This window comes from Furipterus horrens, unplaced genomic scaffold (assembly GCF_987537825.1).
Source record: "Furipterus horrens unplaced genomic scaffold, mFurHor1.1.pri manual_scaffold_4, whole genome shotgun sequence".
In the NCBI taxonomy this organism is placed as follows: Eukaryota; Metazoa; Chordata; class Mammalia; order Chiroptera; family Furipteridae; genus Furipterus; species Furipterus horrens.
In genome coordinates, this window is record NW_028327174.1 from 204,292,991 (window position 1) to 204,313,009 (window position 20,019).

Below are 20,019 nucleotides of genomic sequence, written 5' to 3' on the forward strand. Positions count from 1 at the left end.
CCTGTGTGCTCTGCCAGCCGAGGTCACACACGAATGTGGCCTGGGACTCCTTGCTTCTGAGACCAGGTCCTACAGCCCAGGTGACAGGCAGAGCGTCCTTCCCATGTGGAGCCGGGATCCCCTCTCCCAGAAGCCCCTCTCCTCTTCCCAGTGCAGGGCCGTGGGGGGTCCTCAGGCACAGGGAGGAACAGCCGTCCCTGTGGCTCCCAGAGAGTGGGTGTGCTCTGCTGGCTGTGAGTGTGTGGTGTGTGCCTTCAGGGGCTCACGGTCACCGCCATGCAAGTGCTGTTGCTACCACGCTCGGGTGAGGTGGGCTCCGGCGTCACAGCCTCCACGGCCGGCAGCGCCTCGACCTCAGCCCTGTGCTGGGGGGTACGTAGCCTGAGCCATGAGAACCAGGCCCTGGGTGCCCAGCCGTGCTGCTAGGACAGCTGTCCATGAATACGTGATTGTTTACAAACGAGTAAGCAAACAGGAGCCACAGGCTGAGTGACAGAGGTGGGGGTGGCCGAGGTTCCCGGTGGCTGGCCGCCCTCCCTGGGCTTGCACGCGCTGGGCTCCAGCGGGCATCCTGGGCCAGGCCGACCTCGCAGCCATGGAGGGACAGAGCCCTGGGAGAAGTGGCCACAGCCGGTGCTGCCCGGAGCTGCCTGCAGTGGGGCCTCCACCAGGCAGGGCAGGGAGGCGGGCATGACGACCGGGCCAGACCTTTGGTCTGCAGCTGCTGGACAGGTGGGAGCTGACCTGGGCCAGGGGCCCCTCTCCTGGGCCCTTTTACAACCGAGGGTGGGGCCGGCCAAGGGGCCACGGGTACAGAAGGGGCCGAGGCCCCCTCTGCAGTTAGAGCGGAGTCAGCCCGCGGGGCCGAGGCTGATAAGCAGGCAAAGCCCCCACCAGCTGCCCAGGGCGCGCACGGCCCCCAGCCTCTCCCTGGCCATGCCTCTGCCTGGCCGCCTCCTGCCCGCCCTGCTCCTGCTCCTGGGTGAGTCCTTCGGGCCGGCCCTGAAGCGGAGCTGCCTGGGGGCTTCGGTACCGGCCCTGGGTGACCTGCTTGGGGGTGGGGGGCAGAGCGAGCCCTCAGGGTGCTGGGGGTGGCGCTGCTGGGGAAGGGACCGGCCTCTGCTCTCCCACACCCCACTCTCCACCCAGGCCCCAATGGGAGAGGGCCCCGGAGGCAGAGCTGTGCTTCTGGACTGGATGGAGCCCAAGGGGGTCTGGGTCACCCACTGATGTATCCCCTTGGGAGGCATCCTTCCTGCTGAGCTCCTGATTCCCTCCCCTGGGGGCGTCCCACATGGGGGCCACGGGTCCCGGGCAGGCCCGCATCCCTCCACGCTGACTTACAGCTGCCACTCCGGGCCAGGCGTGCTCTGCTCGGCCTTGGCAGGGAGCCCCAGCCCCGGCCCCTCCCTTCCTGACCTCCTGCTCCAAAACCCAACGTGGGACACGGGCAGCCTGGGCTCCCCGGGTCTGAGGTTTCTGGCTCCCAGACATGTCAGGCAGCGGGGAGTCCCCCTGCCCCTGATCATCTGGCTGTCTCTGCTGGCAGCAGGGTCTCCAGGCTGGGCCTGGGTCCCCCACCCCTGCAGGGCCCCTCGTGACAGCTTGTGCAACTTCCTGTGTGACTGCGGGGACTGCTCTGATGAGAGCCAGTGCGGTGAGCTGGCCCGGGGCGGGGGCAGCGGGAGAGGGAGCGGGCAGGGCCCCCCTGGAGGGCAGCTCCCCTGACTCCCCACTGCCCCAGGTCACAGTGGGGCCTCGCCCGCCCAGGGCGCCCCCTTCACTTGCGACTTCGAGCGGGACGCCTGTGGCTGGCGGGACATCAGCACCTCAGGCTACAGCTGGCGCCGAGACCGGGCAGGGGCCGCGCCAGAGGGCCCAGGGCCACGCTCAGACCACACTCTGGGCACCGACCTGGGTAAGGCTTGGCCACCCCCTCCCTCCTGTCTTTGGTTCCTGCCCTGTCTCCTGACCCCTCTGCCTGTCCAGGCTGGTACTTGGCGGTGGGCACCCATCGTGGGAAAGAGGCGTCCGTCGCCACCCTGCGCTCCCCTGTCCTCCACGAGGCGGCCCCTACCTGTGAGCTGAAACTCTGGTTCCATGCAGCCTCTGGAGGTGTGCGCCCAGGACCCTGCGACCCACCGTGGCATGCCCCGGGGGAGGAGCAGGAAAAGAGGGCTGGTGGCTGCAGAGAACGGAGGGTGCCCCGGAGAAGGGGCAGGGCACAGCCAGCAGGCTGGGGGAAGCACTGAGGGGCTCGGCTGCCCCATGACCCCCCACCCCACAGACGTGGCTGAGCTGCGGCTGGAGCTGACCCATGGCACGGAGACACTGGTCCTGTGGCAGAGCGCAGGGCCCTGGGGCCCAGGCTGGCAGGGGCTGGTGGTGGCCCCTGGTCGCATCCCGGGAGACTTCCAGGTGGGCTGGAGGGCGCTCTGCATGGTGGGGGCCGAGGGTCGGGTCTGAGCCCTGACGGAGGTCCTAAGGACCGTGTTTTCTTCAGGTGACCTTCTCTGCCACCCGGAATGCCACCCACAGGGGCGCTGTAGCCTTGGACGACATGGCCTTCTGGGGCTGTGGGCTGCCCGGTAAGACCCCGCCCCCTGGGCCCACACCTGGGGGGGGCGGTAGCAGAGCCTCTCCCCTGCTCACTCCCAGCTCGGAAGGTCTCGGGGCGAGCGTGACGGGCTGACCCTCCTGCACACAGCCCCCCAGGCCCACTGCCCCCAGGGGCACCACCACTGCCGGAACCAGGCCTGCGTGGCACCCCACCAGCTCTGCGACGGGGAGGACAACTGTGGGGACCGTTCAGATGAAGACACACCCACGTGCCGTGAGCCAGGGTTCTCAGGCAGCGAGCACGGGAGGGGGCTGTACCTCGGCTTGGTCCCTGGCGGGGGCGTTGGATGGGGGGGACGGTGGCAAGCCCCTGAACAGAGATGGCGTTCGAGGGCCTGAGGCCACGAGCGTCTCACGGAGGCCTGAGCCCCGCTCCCGCCCAGGCCATGACGTGCGCACTGACTTCGAGCTGGGCCTGGGCCCGTGGACCTGCTCGGGGGGCTGGACCCGGAACCGCAGTGCCGACGTCCCCCCGCACCCTGCCTGGCCGCGCCGAGATCACAGTCGGAACAGCGCACGGGGTGAGACCCGCTGGGTCCCCGGCGGCAGCCCTGGCCCAGCCCGGGGGCAACGCTCCCACCCCCGCCCACGCCCGCTGTCCCCCCAGGCTACTTCCTGGTCTCCGTGGCTGAGCCCGGTGCCTTCGCCGTCCTCTACAGCCCCGAGTTCCAGGCCTCGGGCCCCCACAACTGCTCGGTGAGACGGGCAGGGGCGCCGGGCGGCTGCCCGCCTGCGGGGGCCCCAGAGCCACCGCCCTGACCGTGTCCGTCCCCTCGCAGCTCACGTTCTATCAGTTCCTGCACGGGTCCGAGGCCGGCCTCCTCCTGCTGCACCTGCAGGCTCGGAGCCCCGGGGGCCCCCAGGCGCCTGTCCTCCTGCGCAGGCGCCGCGGGGAGCTGGGGACCAGCTGGGTCCGAGACCGGGTTGACATCCAGAGCCAGCACCCCTTCCGGGTGAGGCCGCCAGGGCAGCGGTGGGGGCAGGCCCCTCGCCGTCTCTGCAGGAAGCTCATTGCTGTGTGGGCTTTGGAGAGGCCGGAGGCTGGTGCCGTCCAGACGGCCCCTCCTGAGGGGCTGTGGGGTGGTGACGGGGCAGGTGTCCAGCGTCCGTGAAGTACAGGGGGTGGGGTGGCGGGGAGGGTGCTCGAGGGACCAGAGCCTGGGGACAGCAGACGGATGCCAGGCGCCCCCTGAGCCCCCTGTGCCCTCAGATCCTCCTGGCTGGGCAGACGGGTCCTGGGGGAGTCGTGGGCCTGGACGACCTCATCTTGTCTGACAGCTGCAGACCAGCCCTGGGTGAGCCTCCTGAGCCCTCCGTCCCCAGGCTAGCACAGCCCCCCACTCCCCTGAGCCCGCTCTGCTCTGCCCCCACAGAAGTGCCCGGCTCAGCCCCTGGGCCCTGGGCGCCAGCCCCCAGCCCCCAGCTGACTGGCCTGCAGCGCCCGAGTCTCTGTGAGCCGGGCCATCTCTCCTGCGGTGGCCGCTGCGTGCCCCCGGAGCAGCGGTGTGACTTCCAGCCGCAGTGTGAGGGGGGCGAGGACGAGCAGGACTGTGGTGAGGGGCAGCCGGGGGGGGCGGGGTCCTCCCTCCCTCCGGACCCCCCAACGCTGGGGGCAGGCCCCAGGATGGCTCAGGCCCCCGCTGTTGCAGGCACCTCAGACTTCGAGCAGCCCACGGCGGGGGGCTGGGAGGACGCCAGCGTGGGACGGCTGCGGTGGGCGCGGCTCACTGCCCCAGACAGCGGGGGCCCTGGCTCGGACGCTGGCGGGGCTGCAGCTGGTGAGGACCCGGTCCCCCCTCAGGGCAGCCGGGAGCCTGCCGCCTGCTCTGCCTCTTCCCACCGGGGAGGGTCTCTGAGCTGGGTGTCCCTGGAAGGAGTCAGCTCTAAGCGCCCTGCTCTTCCCCAGGTCACTTCCTGTCCCTGCAAAGGGCCTGGGGGCAGCGGACCGAGGAGGCCCGGGTCCGCACACTGCCGCTGGGGCCATCGGGCCCGCACTGTGCACTCCACCTGGCTTACTATTTTCAGAGCCACCCCCAAGGTACTGCTTTCCTGCTGTCCCTCCAGGCCCTCTGCCCAGCCCTGGGGCCCTGCGGGACGGTGGAGGTGCGTGAGCGAACCCCTGGTGACCCCTGGCCAGGCTTCCTGGCCCTGGTCGTGGTGGAGGGCGGCACCCGGGAGCTGGTGTGGGAGGCCCCAAGCGGCAGTGGCAGCGGCTGTGGCGTCTGGAAGCTGGACACCATCCTTCTGGGGAAACGCCGGCGGCCATTCCATGTGAGGAGGGCAGCCTGGGGCGGGGGGGTCCCTGAGCCCGCCCTGACTTGACAGCCCTTCCCTCATGCCCCCCATGAAGCTGGAGTTTGTTGGCCTGGTGGACTTGGACGGCCCTGGTCAGCAGGGCGCTGGGGTGGACAACGTGATCATGAAGGACTGCGGCCCCACGGTGGCCACCAAGGACACAGGTCATTCCTCCCACCCCCTGTGCCCTGTCCCCACCCTGGGGCCTCCACCGAGACCACCTTAAGGGGACTCCGGAGACCCACTGCAGAGAGCAAGTCTCTCCCCCTCTCAGGATGCCTCGGGGGGGGGGGCAGGGACAAGGCGCAATGACCTGCCACTGCCCCGCCCCCAGAGGTCTCCTGTAACTTCGAGCGGGACATGTGTGGCTGGTACCCAGGCCACCTCACAGATGCCCACTGGCGCCGGACGCAGACCCGCGGCCCTGGGTATGACCACACCACCGGCAAAGGTAGGGTAGGGGCTCCCAGGCTGGGGAGGCAGTGCCCGGCGGGGGGTTGGGGGGAGTTCAGGGCTGGAGGGCGAGCCTCTTGGGGCCGGCGTCTGCCACTCAGGAACACCCCTCCTGCCCCGCCTCACAGGCTACTTCATGCTCCTGGACCCCACGGACCCTCCAGCCCGGGGCCCTGGTGCCCACCTGCTTATCCAGCCCCAGACGCCCACAGCCCCTCAGGAGTGTCTCTCTTTCTGGTACCACCTCCACGGACCCCAGATTGGTGAGTGAGCCTGAGCGGGGCAGGGCTTGGAGGCCCACGGCGGTCCAAGTCAGGGGCTGGGGAGGGGCTGGGGAGCTGTCAGGTGGGTCTGGCCCCCTCCAAGCCCCACTCTCCCTGTAGGGACGCTGCGCCTGCTGATGAGACAGGATGGGAAGGCGGACACGCAGCTCTGGTCCTGGTCAGGCACCCACGGCAACTGCTGGCACCAGGCCTGGGCCACGCTCCACCACCAGACGGACCCTGGCGCCCAGTACCAGGTGAGGTCCGGCTCTGGGCGATGGGGGACAGGGCAGGGCCCCAGCGCTGACACCCTCTGCCCCCAGCTGCTGTTCGAGGGCCTCCGGGATGGCTACCATGGCACCATGGCGCTGGACGACTTGGCCGTGCGGCCTGGGCCCTGCTGGGCCCCCAAGCGCTGCTCCTTTGAGGACTCGGCCTGCGGCTTCTCCACGGGGAGCCTGTGGACTCGCCAGGCCAATACCTCGGGCCAGGCTGCCTCGGGCCCCAGCGCCGACCACACTACAGGGACCGCTCAGGGTGCCCGCGGCCCGGCCCGGGCGGGCGCAGGAGATGGGGGCGGGGCCGGGCGCGGCCGCGGGGCGGGGTGGGCGGGGCCGCAGGCTGAAGCCGGTCCCCCCACCCAGGGCACTACATGATAGTGGACACGAGCCCACAGAATGTGCCCCGCGGCCACTTGGCCTCCCTGACCTCAGAGGAGCACCGACCCCTGGCCCAGCCCTCCTGCCTGACCTTTTGGTACCACCTGAGCCTCCGCAACCCAGGTGAGGGCTGCCGGGAGGAGAGGCTGTGCGTCCGCGCCAGCCCCCGCGCCAAGGCCACTGCTGCGGGGCCCCAGAGGGCGTTGTTCCTCCGCTGCTGCTGACCTGGGCTGGCCGTTTGGCGGGGCAGGTACCCTGCGGGTCCGCGTGGAGGAGGCCGAGAGGCGCCAGGCGCTCAGCATCAGCGGCCGCGGAGGGCCTGCCTGGCGCCTGGGCAGCGTGGATGTGCAGGTGCCGCGGGCCTGGAGGGTGAGTGCGCGGCGGCGCGCCCTTCCTCACCCCACGGCTGTCCAGACCAGACCAGTCCAGTGTGAGGCTGCCTTGCCTGTCCTGCGCAGGTGGTGTTCGAGGTCCTGGCCGCGGGCGCGGAGCGCTCCTACGTTGCGCTGGACGACCTGCTCCTACAGGACGGGCCCTGCCCGCGGCCAGGTGGGGGCCTGCAGCCCGGCCCTGGAACCTGCTACGGCTCATGGGTGGTTCCAGCTCCATGCCAGCCCTGTCCCCAGCAGTGGGGGCAGGGCAGCCCTGCTCACGTCCCGGAACCCCTGCAGCTTCCTGTGACTTTGAGACGGACCTGTGTGGCTGGAGCAACCTGCCGCTGCCCGGCCTGGGTGGGTACCGCTGGGACTGGAGCAGTGGAAACACACCCTCCCGATACCTGCAGCCCCCCGTGGACCACACCCTGGGCACTGACGCAGGTAGGTCTGAGCCAGGAAAGGGGCCCCGGGACTCACCCCACCCCAACTGGGGCCAGCTAGCCCAGTCATCTGGGCTCCCATCGGGGTCAGAGGCCTCAGGTCAGGGCCCAGCTCCAACGGGTCAGTTGGGCACCCCTCCCTCTCTCCTTCCCAGGTCACTTCGCTCTCTTCGAAACCAGTGTGCTGGGTCCAGGGGGCCGGGCGGCCTGGCTGCGCAGCCAGCCTCTGCCTGCCAGCGAGGCCTCCTGCCTGCGCTTCTGGTACCACATGGGCTTCCCTGAGCACTTCTGTGAGTCAGCCCAGCCAGCGGTGCCTGGGCAGTGGGGCAGCCCTGCCTCTAGGAGGGTCAGGGACCTGACCCACCCTGGCTCCCACTCTCAGACCAGGGCGAGCTGAGGGTGCTCCTAGACAGTGCCCGGGGCCAGCTGGCCGTGTGGGGTGCAGGCGGGCGCCCGCGGCACCAGTGGCTGCAAGGCCAGGTGGAGGTGGCCAGTGCGGAGGAGTTCCAGGTAAGGCAGCTGCTCAGAGCCAGGGTCCCCCAGGGCTCGGGTGGGGCCTCGCCCTCCTCTAGTGCACACAGCCTCTCCTCTTGGCCAGATCGTGTTTGAAGCAACTCTGGGCGGCCAGCCAGCCTTGGGGCCTATTGCCCTGGACGACGTTGAGTACCTGGCCGGGCAGCGCTGCCAGCCGCCTGCCCCCAGCCAGGGTAAGCCCTGCCCAGGTTGGCCAGCCTGCTCTGGGTCTGGGCCTCTGCGCCTCATGGCCCATGTGGCTGCCCGAGAGGCCAGGGGAGCCACCGAGGCCAGGCCCTTCACCATCCCCTCCCTGGGCTCCTGAACCCCATGCTCTGCTCCAGGGTGTGGCTGGGCCCGGGGAGGTGCCCGTCAGGCCAGGCGCTGAAGCCAGCCTATTCCTGGAGCACTTGCTGGCCGCTGTCGCTTCACCACCCAGTGGGGGCCAACCTGCCTGTCAGGTCCCCAGCCCTGGCCTGGAGCCTGTGCTGGCAGTGCCCCTGTCTAGAGCAGTGAGCCCCAAGAATCTGCGGGGGAAGCAGGGACTGGCAGCCCCAGGCATCATCTTTGGCCTCAGGAGTGGGACTGACAGAGGGCCGCAGTCCCAGGGCCCTTGTTCCCCGTGGCCCGCAGGGGACACGGCAGTGGCAGTGGCGGTGCCGGCTGTGGTTGGCGGTGCCCTCCTGTTCCTCGTGCTCCTGGCGCTGCTTGGACTCATGGGGTGGCACTGGCTGCAGAAGAGGGGGGGCTGCCCCTTCCAGGATGGAACAACGGCCGCGGCCCCAGGCTTTGACAACGTTCTCTTCAGTGTGGTAGGGCCCATAGGTCGGGGGTGGGGGGGCCGCCCTGCCCTGCACTTGGCTTGTCCCTGGGGTATAGGGAGCAATGGGGCAGGGACCCTCTCGAACCACCCAACTGGTGCTGGAAACCCCTGCCACCCAGCAGCAGCCAGGCTCCTCTCCTCCTCCTAGGACCAAGTCACCCTGCCAGCACCGGTCACCAATGACCCATAGACCCAAAGGAGGCGCAGGCTGCTCACAGGCGCTTCCCCCACCCGCCAGCCCGAGCCCAGAAATGACGAGCCCTCCCCGAGCACGGGCTGCCCCCGCATGCCTCCCGACAGCCCTCGCCCCGACAATAAACTCTCCGCCCACGAGGGCAGCCCCTCTCCCGCCAGCCAAAGTCTCTGTGTCTTGCCCTGGAAGGGTCCCTGCACCCACTGTCCCATGGTCAAGGTTCCCCATGTCCAAGCAGCCCCTGAAATGATGCAGCTCAAAGCAGAGGTCACTGGTGCCCCCATGACACTCCTGAGCAGGTCCCTGGAAAACAAAACTGAGGTCCTGGCCTTCTGAGGGTCTGAGGGAGGGGACACCCCTAAAGGTGTCAAGGCTCCTGGGATGCCCACGTATCACCCTCTAGTAAGATGAAGCCAGGTCTCTAACCCAGGGAGGGTGTCAGGCTCTGCTCTTCCATGGGCGCTTGTGGACACTGTCCCGTCTGGGCCAGGAAGGGGAGTGACAGCCACTCCTGCACGGCCAGGTGCTCCCATCCTGCCAGCTCCACCCTGCTGCCGGGCTGCTGGGCTCTGTGGGGAAAGGCGGGGCTGCGGACCCAGGGCAGGGAGGGCAGGGCATGGGGCACTGGCCAAGAGGCCAGCCAACGCCCACTAACTGTCCCGGCAGACAGTGACATCCATAGCTCCTCAGGCACCACCCCCCACCCCAGCATTTGCCATGAAAACAGCCACCTCCCCACCAAGCGGGCCAAAGGGCGCGGGAGCTGCAGGTGCCACCGAAGGCCGGATGCGATGGCTCACAGCGGCGGGAGGGGCAGCGAACCTTTATCGGCGTCTCTATTAGCTGGACTGGAGGTGCCATGTCCTTCCCCTGCCCCCGCCCATGAGAGGGGCTCCCACTCAGCTCCCCCAGGAGCCGCACCCACTGCCAGGCCGACCCCTTGGGAGAGGACGGTGGCATTTTGCACCTCAGTTTGAGGATGAGGGAAAGGGAGGAAAGACAAACAGGAGAAGCAAACACTTTGCAAGGTTTAGTTTGACAGTAGGTTCGGGTGGAGGGGTCCCGGGCAGGGCTGACACCCTGTGTTCCGCTCGGCCACGTGAAGAGACCCATGCTGGTGCTGGGGCCCAGGGGGAGCCAGCCAGACACGACGAGCCGGAACGCGCCGATTTCGAGGCTTTGTGTTCATTTCGCCCTCGGCCCCTTCTCGATAGGCTTCCCAATGTCCTTCCCCCGGAGCTTGAGGCCTGAAAGAGCCACCAGACTCACCGACCACTGCAGCTCTTGCTCTGGACTTAACAGGACAGAGCAGCGCCACAGCATCCCACCCATGGGTCCCCGAGGGGGCAGTGGGTGCCCCCTGGACCTCTTGAGCACCAGCCCCCTTACCCCAAAGGAAAGAGGAGGGAAGGGGGGGGAGGGAGAGAGGGACAAGGGACAAGCACGCCCCGCTCCTGGCTGGGCGGTGCACGCCTGCTGGCCAGAGGACCCAGGGCAGATGCCCCTTCCCTCCCCAGGACAAGTGCGCCGGGCGCTCCAGGCCCGGGGTCCAGCTGGCCACCGAGGGGCGTGTGGGAGCAGGGACAGAGCCCAGGAGGTGGCGGGAGAGAAGTGAAAGGGGAAGAAACCCACACAGTTCACTCCTGGGAACTGTCTCAAAGCCTGGGCTTCCTGCGCCCCCGCCTCACCAACCCCACCCAGGAGGGGCGGCCCTTACCCCTGGACCCCCAACAAAGGCTAGAAGGACACTCACCAATGGCTCTTTCTATTTTGCCCAGAACCTGGTTATTAGGAATCGCTCGTCCACTCTCGTAGTCTGCAATGACCTGTGGCTTCTCGTTGATTTTCTGAAGAAACGTGGTCCACGTGTGTCAGTTCAATCAATAAGGAAATGCTGGGGAGCTAGAACATACGTGGGTGCGCCAGGGGCACCACATTCCCTGATGGCCAGGGGCCCAGGCCTTAGCTGAGGAGCTCGGACACTCTGGGCTCACACATGGGAAGCAGTCACACCTGGCCTCCTGTGGCTCCCCCAGAGGCCTCTGGGAGCCTGGCGGCACGCGGGAGGCAAATGCAGCTCCTAAGCCACCAGGCAGACAGAGCCCACAGCGCGGGCCCCTGCACACCGCCCACCTGCCCGACCACGTCCCGGGAGGGGGCCCGGGGCACTCACGGTCGCCAGGTCCTTCTGCGTCAGCCCCTTGCTCTGCCGGCCCTGCTGGATCACCTTGCCCACCTCCAGGGTCACCCGGTCGTGGTGAAGCTCCTCGGTCTCCCGGTCCAGCTTGGCTGTGTTCTTGGTGATCGCATGCTGCTTGTTCTGGCCGGCAGCCCCTGCGCCGGCGGGAGGAGAGAGCGGAGAGGCGGTTTGCTACCAGCGCGAAGGAAAGCCGTTCCAGGATGGGACCTGGTGTGACGGGCGAGGTGCCCTGTGCCCAGGTGACACGGGAAGCTAGGCCACTCAAGTTGCGAGCATTTCACAGGCTTCAGAGCCCAGTCCAGAAATTTCTCCCAGCTGCAGGAGTGGGCAGAACCCATGCGAACCACAGCTGCCCTGTAAGATTCCAGATGCTCCCAGCCCTGCAGCAGCTTCAGTTGCCAGCAGCACCCCCCCACCCGACGACCCCCGGGGCCACGGCACATGCCTGCGGAGATGAGCCGCCCCCCCAGCCCCCGCCCCCGCCCAGAGTGCACGGACAAGGCACCTACATTTCTTGGAAGTCTCCACATCCTCTCCTCGTCGCTGGGCTGCTAAGATGGCCTAGGAAACCAGGAACCGTTTGGGGAGAACGTTAGCTTTGGCGGCTGTCCGGCGGCACCGGCTCGGGCTGCTTCCGGGGACCGGCAGCCCCTCGGCGTGCGCGCAACCCATGCCGTTTCCGGGGCTGACGCCCATGCTGGGCCTGAAAGCCAAGCTCGCTGCACAGAACCGTCTCCACCCAGACCCCCGACCACTCTCAGGAAGCTGCTGTCACGGGGGACAGGGGTTGTCTGCTTCCCTGCTGTGGGGGGAGACGCGCTGTTTCCTTTTCGAAGGCCACACCCGAGACTCCCCTGCCCGGCGCTCACCTGCTCTGACCTTCCCCAGGGCGTCTGGCTCCAAGAAAAGAGGGCGTAGCGCTGGGAGCCTGGAGCCCACTCCCCACACCACAGATAGTGACACCCTCGACCTGCAGTCACCAGGGAGTACCGCACCCCTCAGAGCTCCTAACACTGCAGGGAGGTGACTGTCAGACGCGCGACGCGTCATGTGTTCCGAGATGCTTTCTAGACCTGTCACGTGACTCCTTGCTTGTGGCTATTAAGTTTCCTTTGGAAAAACAAAGAGTGACTTCGGTCCGGACTGCGCAGCAAGCCCAGAGCAGGGCCCCGAGGCTGGTCAGCGGGCCGCAGCCAGTCCTGGCCCAGCCCTGCGTGTCTAAGGCTCCTGAGGGCACAGAACGCCCACCCCGTCTCGGACGGTCCCCGACGGATTAGCCAGGCTGGGACTTTCTACCCCCAAGCACCCCTAGGGCTCATCTGCACGTGCAAGGTGGGGAACCAGAGCCCACCCGCACGGGGAGTCTCCAGGCGCAGAAACGCCGCCGGCCCGCAACGTGCCCCGGCGGCTACAGAAGCGGCCTCGGACCGCGTAGACGCGCTCTTGGGGAGCTCCAACCCGCCCCAGTCCCATCCCACCCCGGCCCCGGCCCCTAATCCCACTGTTCAGGCTCCAAGGTCCCCCGCCACCACCCCGTCCACGCCCAGAAGTCTGAGGCCTCGGGACCCTGCCCCGGCGTCAACCCCAGGCCTGTGTCATTGGTCCGAAACCCCCCGACCCGGCCCCGTCCACGCCGCCGCCGTCCTCCGCGTTCCTGTCCCCCGGCCGCCCAGCCCTGCCCCGCCTCCACCCGCTATCGCGCCGCAGTCTTCGGTCCTACCTTCTGCCCCTGTCCGCATCCCAGCCCCCACGTCCGCTCCGGACTGTCCCCGACCGGCCGTCTCTCTGCCCCGGTCCCCGCCCCTTCCCTCCCCGGTTTCCTGGCCGCGGCCCCCGGCCCCGCGTCGGGCCCGCGTCGGTCCGGCCCGGTCCGCGCGGCCGCTGCTGGATCGGGAGGTCGGCGCGGCGCCCGCACCTGCTTGGACTTGGCCTGCGCGGCCGTGGGGCCTTTCTTGCGCAGAACCGTCACCGTGTCCCAGTCGCTCTCGGCCATGGCGGGGAAGGCGTCTCCAGCGGCCCGTCCGGTGGCTCCGCTGCAGCTGCTCTAGACCCGGCGACGCGACGTCGCCTCGTCGCTCCGCCGCTTCCGGTGCCAGCCCCGCCCCCGCCTCCCATTGGCAGGCGGTCCTGAGGGGCGGGCACTTCCCGCGGCTTGCGACCAATGCTCACCCGGCTCGTCTGAGGGGAACGCGGGGCGGGGCGTGACGTAAGGGTGGCGACATCAGGGCGCGGAGGGGGCGCAAGGGGGCGCGGTGGGGCGGGGAGGGGGCGCTGTCACGACGCGGAGGGGGCGGGTGGAGGCGCGGAGGGGGCGCCAGGGCCCGGAGGGGGCGCGAGGGGGCGCGGAGGAGCCACGGGAAGGGGCGCGGAGGGGCGGGAGGGAGAGGCGTGGGGAGGGGCACGCGGGGCGGAGCGCCGCGGAGGGTGAGTGAGAAGACGGGGCTCGAGCAGAGGAGGGGCCGCGGGGAAAGGGAAGCGAGCCTGGGGACCACGGGGGAAGGAAGGGTGCAGGGGGGCGCCCGCAGTTCGCAAATGGAGGGGCGGGGACGAGGGCCGCTCCCGGGCTGTCGGCGGGCCCACGCCGGCTTCCGAGGCGCACCTTTGGGAGTGGGGGTGGACCGGGCGGGCCCGGCCTAGTGCGCGAAGGGGCTGAGAGAGAAACGCGCGCGTCCTTCTCTTTGTGTCTGAGCTTGAGTTGCTGCTCCCCGCCTTTACTTTGTGCCCTGCACGCCGCTGGGAGTTCTGTTTGTCGGGTCGTGGTCACGCGATGCAGGGACGTGGGGCGTGACGACTTGGGGAAGGACTGTAAGATAAAGAAGGAAACCCATGAAACACGAATTAGAAAAATATTTTTTGTACAACACACTTTGTATATGTTATTTTACAATAATTCCATATTTTACCGTAATTTTACGATAATTTTGTATAAGGGGACTTAAATTATAAATGTAAAGAACACTGACAAGTGCCACAAACATCACAGAATTTAGAGAAATAACCTTTGCATGGACCGACGACTGTCCTCTTTAAGCGCCACATCATGACTTTGCGGAGTTCTTTTACGGAGAAGACAGGCTGACGATGCAGACTTTCTCTGGAGTTTGATCCGGTCGGCATCTGACTGTCAGTATTGACACTGGCTTTGCATTCCTACAGGTAGGTGTGTGCTGCACGAATACAGGAATCCTGGTAACGCAAGCCCCACACAAAAGGAAAAAGTGTTTGGGGAATTAAGCTGCATACTCTGCACCGTGGGCTATCTTCATCAGAAGACACAGCTTTCATTCTGCCCGGCGGTCAGGCAGAACTCTGCTTACGGCTTTGCACGTTGCATGATTAAAAGACTTTTGCACAGACTCACTTCGGGTCCGTACTACAAACCTGGCTGCCGATTCACTCCCGAATACTTCCAGTGCTGGACGCTGTGTGGGGGGTAGTTGGCGGCCACGGAAGACATACCTGCCCCAGGACCGGCCAGCAAGACTGTGAGCTGCATAAAAATGTCGCATACACTCCAGCTAAATGTCTCTCAAGTTCCCCTGAGTAGTGTCGACCTAGAAAATGAAAGTTATTTTGCCAACAAAAATGGGATTACGAGGTCTGTCCAGAAAATATCCAGCCATGTACTAGGGAAAAAAAAGACAATGAAGAGGATACAAGAGACAAGAAACTACAGAGGACAATGACACCTCAGTCCCCTTCAAACTAGGCACTTCAGGGCCTCACACAGTTCTCCCCAGTGGCTCTTCCACTATTCAAAACACTCTGCAAAATCCTTTGTTGGAATTGCCATCAGCTGCCCTGTCATAATTTCCTGAATGTCACCGATGGTCTTCCATTTCAAAGCTGATTTTAGTTTTGGGAAAAGTCAAGTCACAGGGCGCCGGCTCTAGGGGACTGACTCAACTGGGTGACTTGATGTTTCGCTAAAAAACTCTGCACCAGATGTGATGCATGAGCGGGCGCGTTGTTGTGATGAAGCTGCCAGTCACCGGTTGCCCACAGCTGCCGCCTCTGGGTCATCCGAATCGTTTCCATGCCGGAACGTTCAAGCTTTAATGCAAAATTGGATGCAGATTCATTGCTGTAGTCGCTCAGTCATTTTGAATGTGACAGCCACACACTACACATGCTCACTCAGTGGCATCTACTGCCCCGCTGACTAGTACAGTGAAGTTGTCGTTGTTCATCCATGTGCATTCCAGTCCACTCTCCTTGGCTGCCTGGTTACACTGATGTCACGCAAACCATTCTTGTTACATGGCTGGACATTGTTCCGGACAGACCTTGTATTTAGGAACAGTAAAGAATCACAATTCAGGACATGCAATTTATGGCAAAACCGTAAGCAAGTCGGGAGAACAAAGAAGAGGAACCTTCATTTACAGAGGAAAGGGGGAAGTTGGGAGGGGTTGTTATAAACAGTCCATTGAAGGAAACTTGGAGGTCTAAACGGAGGGGCTTTTCATTGGCTGAGCTGTTGCTGGGCTAGGAGAAAATCTTCCTCCTGCTGGGGTAGTGACTTAAAAACACATCTGTTGGGGTGAGTGACACTGAGTGGTAGGATGGAAGAGCTCGCCCTACATACCCTCCCACTCCAAATTTTATTTGAGCTTTTCTTTATTAATTTTCACAGTGGGGTCCCCAAAATGCCTGTGGTGACTCCAATGTGCCAAGAAGAGTCTGACTGCAGTTAAAATATTCTCCTCAGCAGATTTCACCAACAGTTGGACAAGCGAATCCAATGCCAGGCTCTGTCCCAGAGCAAGGCTGGCATCCCTGCATGAGAAGCTGCATCAGCTCTGTGGTGTTGTGTTTGCCCTGATTGGGTCAGGCCTGGAAATGGGGCATCTAGTCCTAGGTGTCCTCTGTCCCTGCAGGTGTCTGCCAGGATGGCCACCGTCCCATCTGGCTTGCAGTCAGGAGCCCAGGCCAGATGCCACAAAGACTTCTGTGACACCCGTTCTTGTGGCAGCTGCTACCAGCAGGGCACAGAGGAGCAGGCGCCTCCCCACCACCCACCCATGCGGTCTCAGCCCACCTGCGCTCACTCCTGGAACACACCTTAGTTCTGCGGGGGAGGGGTGTTTAAAAGGATCCACCTGGTGTCCGGTCCTCTGGCCTCACAGGAGGACGGGAGTGAGCAAACGGGCCGGCCGTGGTGGAGGGCCATTGGCTTCTCCAGCGCATTGGGCCTGGTCTGGGGAAGCAAGTAAGGATGGTAAGCGGGAGGCAGGACCAGGGTCAGGGGCCCCAGTGGGGCTGAAAAGTGCGGGGGCGAAGCGGGGGTCGCCAAGTTGGGCCCAGGAGTGCCAGCTGCGGCAGGGTGCAAGGGACACCCTCAGAGGGCACTAGGAGCCTTCCGGACACGGGGCTGCGGACCTTGGCCAGGTGATCTCACCTGCTGAGTCGGTGAGCCAGGCAGAGTCACGGTGTGCGGGTTGAAGCCAGGAGGTCGGAGCGAGGTGCCCGCAGTTCCGGCCTCAAGCGGGAGGTGGCGCACGCGGACCCGCCGCTGCGCGGGGAGGGCGTGGGTGTCCCGCCGCCTTTTTCCACTTGGCCTTTCTCCATCCAAAGAGGACGGGCTCAGATGGGCCCCGAACGAGGCCGAAGGGGCCGCTGCCCTCCCGGGACCCAGTCTGGTGGAGGACACGGGCACACAAAACGATTCTAGTCACCGGGACGGACGAGTCAGCACAGGCCACCCGGAGCCGGACTAGCCTATTCCCGACGCGGAGGCCTGCAGGGGCCCCAGGCCTGCCAAGCCCCTGGGGAGCAGGTGGAGCTGCGGCAGACGCGGGCCTGGCTGTAGCAAAAGGCCCCACGGGGGCCAGGCCTCGCGCGGCGGGACGGGGGCAGCCTGGGCCCTGGGTGTGGGGTGGCGTTTGTGTTCCGAGGTTGCCTGAAGGGAGGCGGGTGGTACACTGTGTGGGGAGTCCTGGTAGAGCTTGTCTCTGGGTGAGGGGACTTGGGGTGATCTTTGCTTGCTTCTTGGTCCTTTTGTGTGTTCCAGAACTTCTGAAGTGACCTTTGCTCTTCAAACACAAATGTGGTTTGAGTAGGCAATATCGTCCCTGGTTTTAAAAAGTGCGACGCGCCCTGTAGGTGTGGCTCAGCGGACTGGGTGCCGGCCTGTGAGCCAGGGGTCGCAGTTGGGGTCCTGGTCGGGGCACAGGCCTGGGTGGGGGCCCACGAGGGGCAACTGCACATGGATGTTTCTCTCCCTCTCTTCCTCCCTCCCTTCCTCTCTCTCTAGAAATAATCAAATAAAATCTTTTTTTAAAAAGTGTGACTCGGTGAACAGGGAACACACCGCCCCCACTGGCACCACTTGGTCCGCCCTTGCCCAGTCCACAGAGCGCGCCAGCGGGCGTGAAGACTGCCCTTCCCCAGCCCTGCGCCGAGCTTTCCCCTGCTGGGCTCCCGCTGCCCTAGGGCGCCCCGGCAGACCCTTCCCACGTGGGCCCCGCATCCTCCTCCTTGCAGTTCCACGTGACCTCCCGGTCCCAGAGCAGTGGCGCTGCTGGGGGCGGTGCAGCCGTGTCTCCTCCTCGCCTCGGAGGTTGTCCTGGGGGAGGGGAGGCTGGCTGTGCACTTGGTGGGGAAGGGGGAGGGGGAGCCCCTCCTGCCTGGCGCTGGTGCAGGGGAATTCTGGCGCAGAGCAGGCAGGCGCCAGCCTTTCTGGAAGCGTGTCCCGCAGATGACAGCAGAGTGAGAAGGAAACCAGCTTACTTCAGAGGCTGCTGTCCGGGGCTGATCTTCAAACATCTTAAAAAAGAGAAGAGGGGATAGTTCTTAGGTGAATGGGGTCGTACTTGGCGAGGTGGCCACACCTCCGGAGGTTCTGGGGACAGCCCAAGGGGCACATGTGGGATATCCCACGTCACCCTTCCTGCCTCCTGGCCCTGTGTGCAAGCTGGTGTCTGTCCTCCCAAACGCCTGAGTCAAGGCCTGAAGTGAGGGTCTTATAAGGGGCCTGGCCATCCTGTTAGGGCAGCCACCAAGGTGAGAAAGGAGATGGGTGGGATGTCCCAGGCGGAGGGGCGGTTTCAGCTCCTGGCTGCGGGAAGAATGGGTAGCAGTGTTAGCCACCCCCACCATGGTCTGCACACCCAGTGGGCAGCTGATAGGGCCTCTCCGGCCCAGCCTGGCCTGTGGGCAGCAGGCAGGTGGCCACATAGCCTTGACCTTGATCTGCAGCCAGGTCCATGCCTCTCTCTGGGGGGTAGGGGCACTGAAGCCCAGGGCAACTGCTGCCCAGGCCTGAACCCTCCCTGCCCGGATCCCCCAGCCCTGGTCCCCTCCCCAGGCTGCCCCAGGTGCCTCCTGGCTCCTCCCCAGTGCTGGCTGCCTCTGTGGGCTGAGTTTTACTTTCTTTTTGGCAGGAAGGAAGCTGACTGGGAATCCCCTGAGCTGCCCAAGGACCAGAGTGAGTCATCCCTTTCCAGTCTGTCAGGCCAGAGGTGTTACCCCTTCCCAGCTGGCTGGCAGGGGGTAGGCGGCCACTTCCCGGTCAGGGCCATGCCACCGAGACACCCTCTCCCCCTGTTCTCAGCTTGGCTGGATTTGCAAACCTGTCGCCAGCATCAATTAAAAAAAAAAAGTGTGTCTATGAAAATCCTGTAAAAGCAGCAACGTTTACAATAAGCAAAAGTGCTTTCAGGCTGGAAGTGCTGGCAAGGTCACAGGCGGCTGGCTGCCTTCCCAGGAGGCGAGACCTTGCTCATGAAATCTCTGGACACAGGGCAGGCTTATGGGGCTCCCAGGCCCCACTTCTGCTTGGCCCCTGATCTGGAGGAGTGACATTCCCCGGAATGACTGCAGAAGTCAGGCAGATGATTTCCTGATCTTTACCGTGAAGGAAGCGGGTGCATTGCTGCAGCTGAACCTCTTCTTTGCAACGAGGTCGATATCCTGCAGAGCTGCTGCTGGGTTCACAGAGGTTAGCACAGGGCTGCAGATAGGAGGTTTCCACGGCTGCTTTGGGCCAACTCAGCCTCCAGTTCATGGAACTTGTATCAGAGGGAGGGCCGCTTGGCTGCTGTCTCCCAGGGCGCGGTGTCTTGGGTTGGGAAATTCCCACGGCAAATCAAGTAGATTTATGCAGCTGACACACGTCCTTCCTACGCAAGCTGACTGCTCACCTCTGGGAACTTCAAAGCCTGTCTGTTCTTGGGTTTGTTCCATCAGGTGATCCCTGGGAGCGGAGGTGCTGGGTGTGCTGTGTGACCCGGCAGAAGGAATCTTACCTCTCTGAGCCTCCGTTTCCTTTTCTGCAAAATGAAGAGCGCATTCCCTCTCTCTGGACGCTGGCATGAGATGGGATGCTGTTTCTCAGATACTTAGAAAAGCCCACCCTTTCCCAAAGGGAGAAATCATCTGTTTGGTCCCAGCCCTCCCTTGGCATAAACAGAGTGGCCTCAGGCCACACACAGAGGCGGCAATGGGGTCAACACTCCGCCCTGCCAGCGCGGCCCCTTTCTTTTCTGGCCAAGACCACGGCCTTGCTTCCAGATGTTTCCATTTGTGTGTTCCACATTCCGGGGCCATAAGTTGTGCATTTCTGTTTGGGTTGATGGTAAAATTCACAGAACACAAGATTCCCCCTTTAAACTACACAATTCTGTGCCATTTGCACGTTCAGAATGTTGGCAACCGTCACCACCACTTCGTTCTAGAACACTTCGCTACCCCGAGAGGAGACCCCGTCGCCGTCACACCCTGTAAGGGAGCAGGGCCTTTCCGTGCTTTTCTGTATAAACCTACTGAAGCTGCGGGGCGGGGCCGGGGGGGCCGCTGGGGTAGAGAAGGCGCCAACACGGTGCCTTCGGCCTGGGCCTAACACTGACCCTTCGTGGACACCGGCCATGCTCTCGGGAGGTGCGGAGCGGCGAGGGTTTTGCTCTGGGAGACCTGTCCTCTCGCTGCGCACGGAGCTCCAGGGACTCCAAACAGTGAAGGAGCCCTGAAGGCTCCTCTTGGAAAACCCGGGAGGTGAATGAATGAAGTGTCACGTCACAGCAGCTCCAACCAATCGGCCCCTGCTGCGGCTCCCTGCCTGCTTCTGGTAGGCTTTTGTGTCAGTCCGTCAAAGGACGGGCACCAGGCGGAGGGGCGGGGGAGACATCTGGCCAATCGGCGCCCGCCGCGGCTCCCTGCGTGCTCCTGGTAGGCTCTTGTGTCA

General features: G+C 64.9%; 2 protein-coding genes and 1 long non-coding RNA gene across 3 annotated transcripts; 1 reads left to right on the forward strand and 2 right to left on the reverse strand.

Annotated features, from left to right (window-relative positions):
- Positions 1-690: 690 nt before the first annotated feature.
- On the forward strand, positions 691-8,788 carry MAMDC4 (MAM domain containing 4). Its single transcript, XM_090275294.1, has 28 exons — positions 691-982; positions 1,550-1,657; positions 1,745-1,918; positions 1,990-2,115; positions 2,288-2,418; positions 2,504-2,588; positions 2,708-2,833; positions 3,003-3,140; positions 3,227-3,315; positions 3,399-3,572; positions 3,830-3,914; positions 3,993-4,172; positions 4,269-4,397; positions 4,526-4,657; positions 4,757-4,890; positions 4,970-5,078; positions 5,249-5,365; positions 5,496-5,630; positions 5,751-5,887; positions 5,954-6,167; positions 6,275-6,412; positions 6,540-6,658; positions 6,748-6,838; positions 6,961-7,107; positions 7,262-7,396; positions 7,489-7,616; positions 7,705-7,813; positions 8,253-8,788. The coding sequence occupies exons 1-28, from the start codon at positions 691-693 to the stop codon at positions 8,588-8,590; spliced, it is 4,020 nt and encodes a 1,339-aa protein (XP_090131420.1). The 3' UTR covers positions 8,591-8,788.
- An 864-nt stretch (positions 8,789-9,652) lies between these two features.
- EDF1 (endothelial differentiation related factor 1) lies at positions 9,653-12,928 on the reverse strand. Its single transcript, XM_090275020.1, has 5 exons — positions 12,751-12,928; positions 11,345-11,396; positions 10,809-10,969; positions 10,389-10,482; positions 9,653-9,882 (listed from the first exon to the last, which is right to left on the reverse strand). The coding sequence occupies exons 1-5, from the start codon at positions 12,826-12,828 to the stop codon at positions 9,821-9,823; spliced, it is 447 nt and encodes a 148-aa protein (XP_090131146.1). The 5' UTR covers positions 12,829-12,928; the 3' UTR covers positions 9,653-9,820.
- Positions 12,929-13,522: 594 nt separating this feature from the next.
- LOC150013954 (uncharacterized) lies at positions 13,523-16,678 on the reverse strand. The gene is made up of 4 exons (XR_016510607.1): positions 16,237-16,678; positions 15,900-16,035; positions 14,295-15,121; positions 13,523-13,638 (listed from the first exon to the last, which is right to left on the reverse strand). It is a non-coding gene; the product is annotated as an uncharacterized LOC150013954 (long non-coding RNA).
- Positions 16,679-20,019: the final 3,341 nt, after the last annotated feature.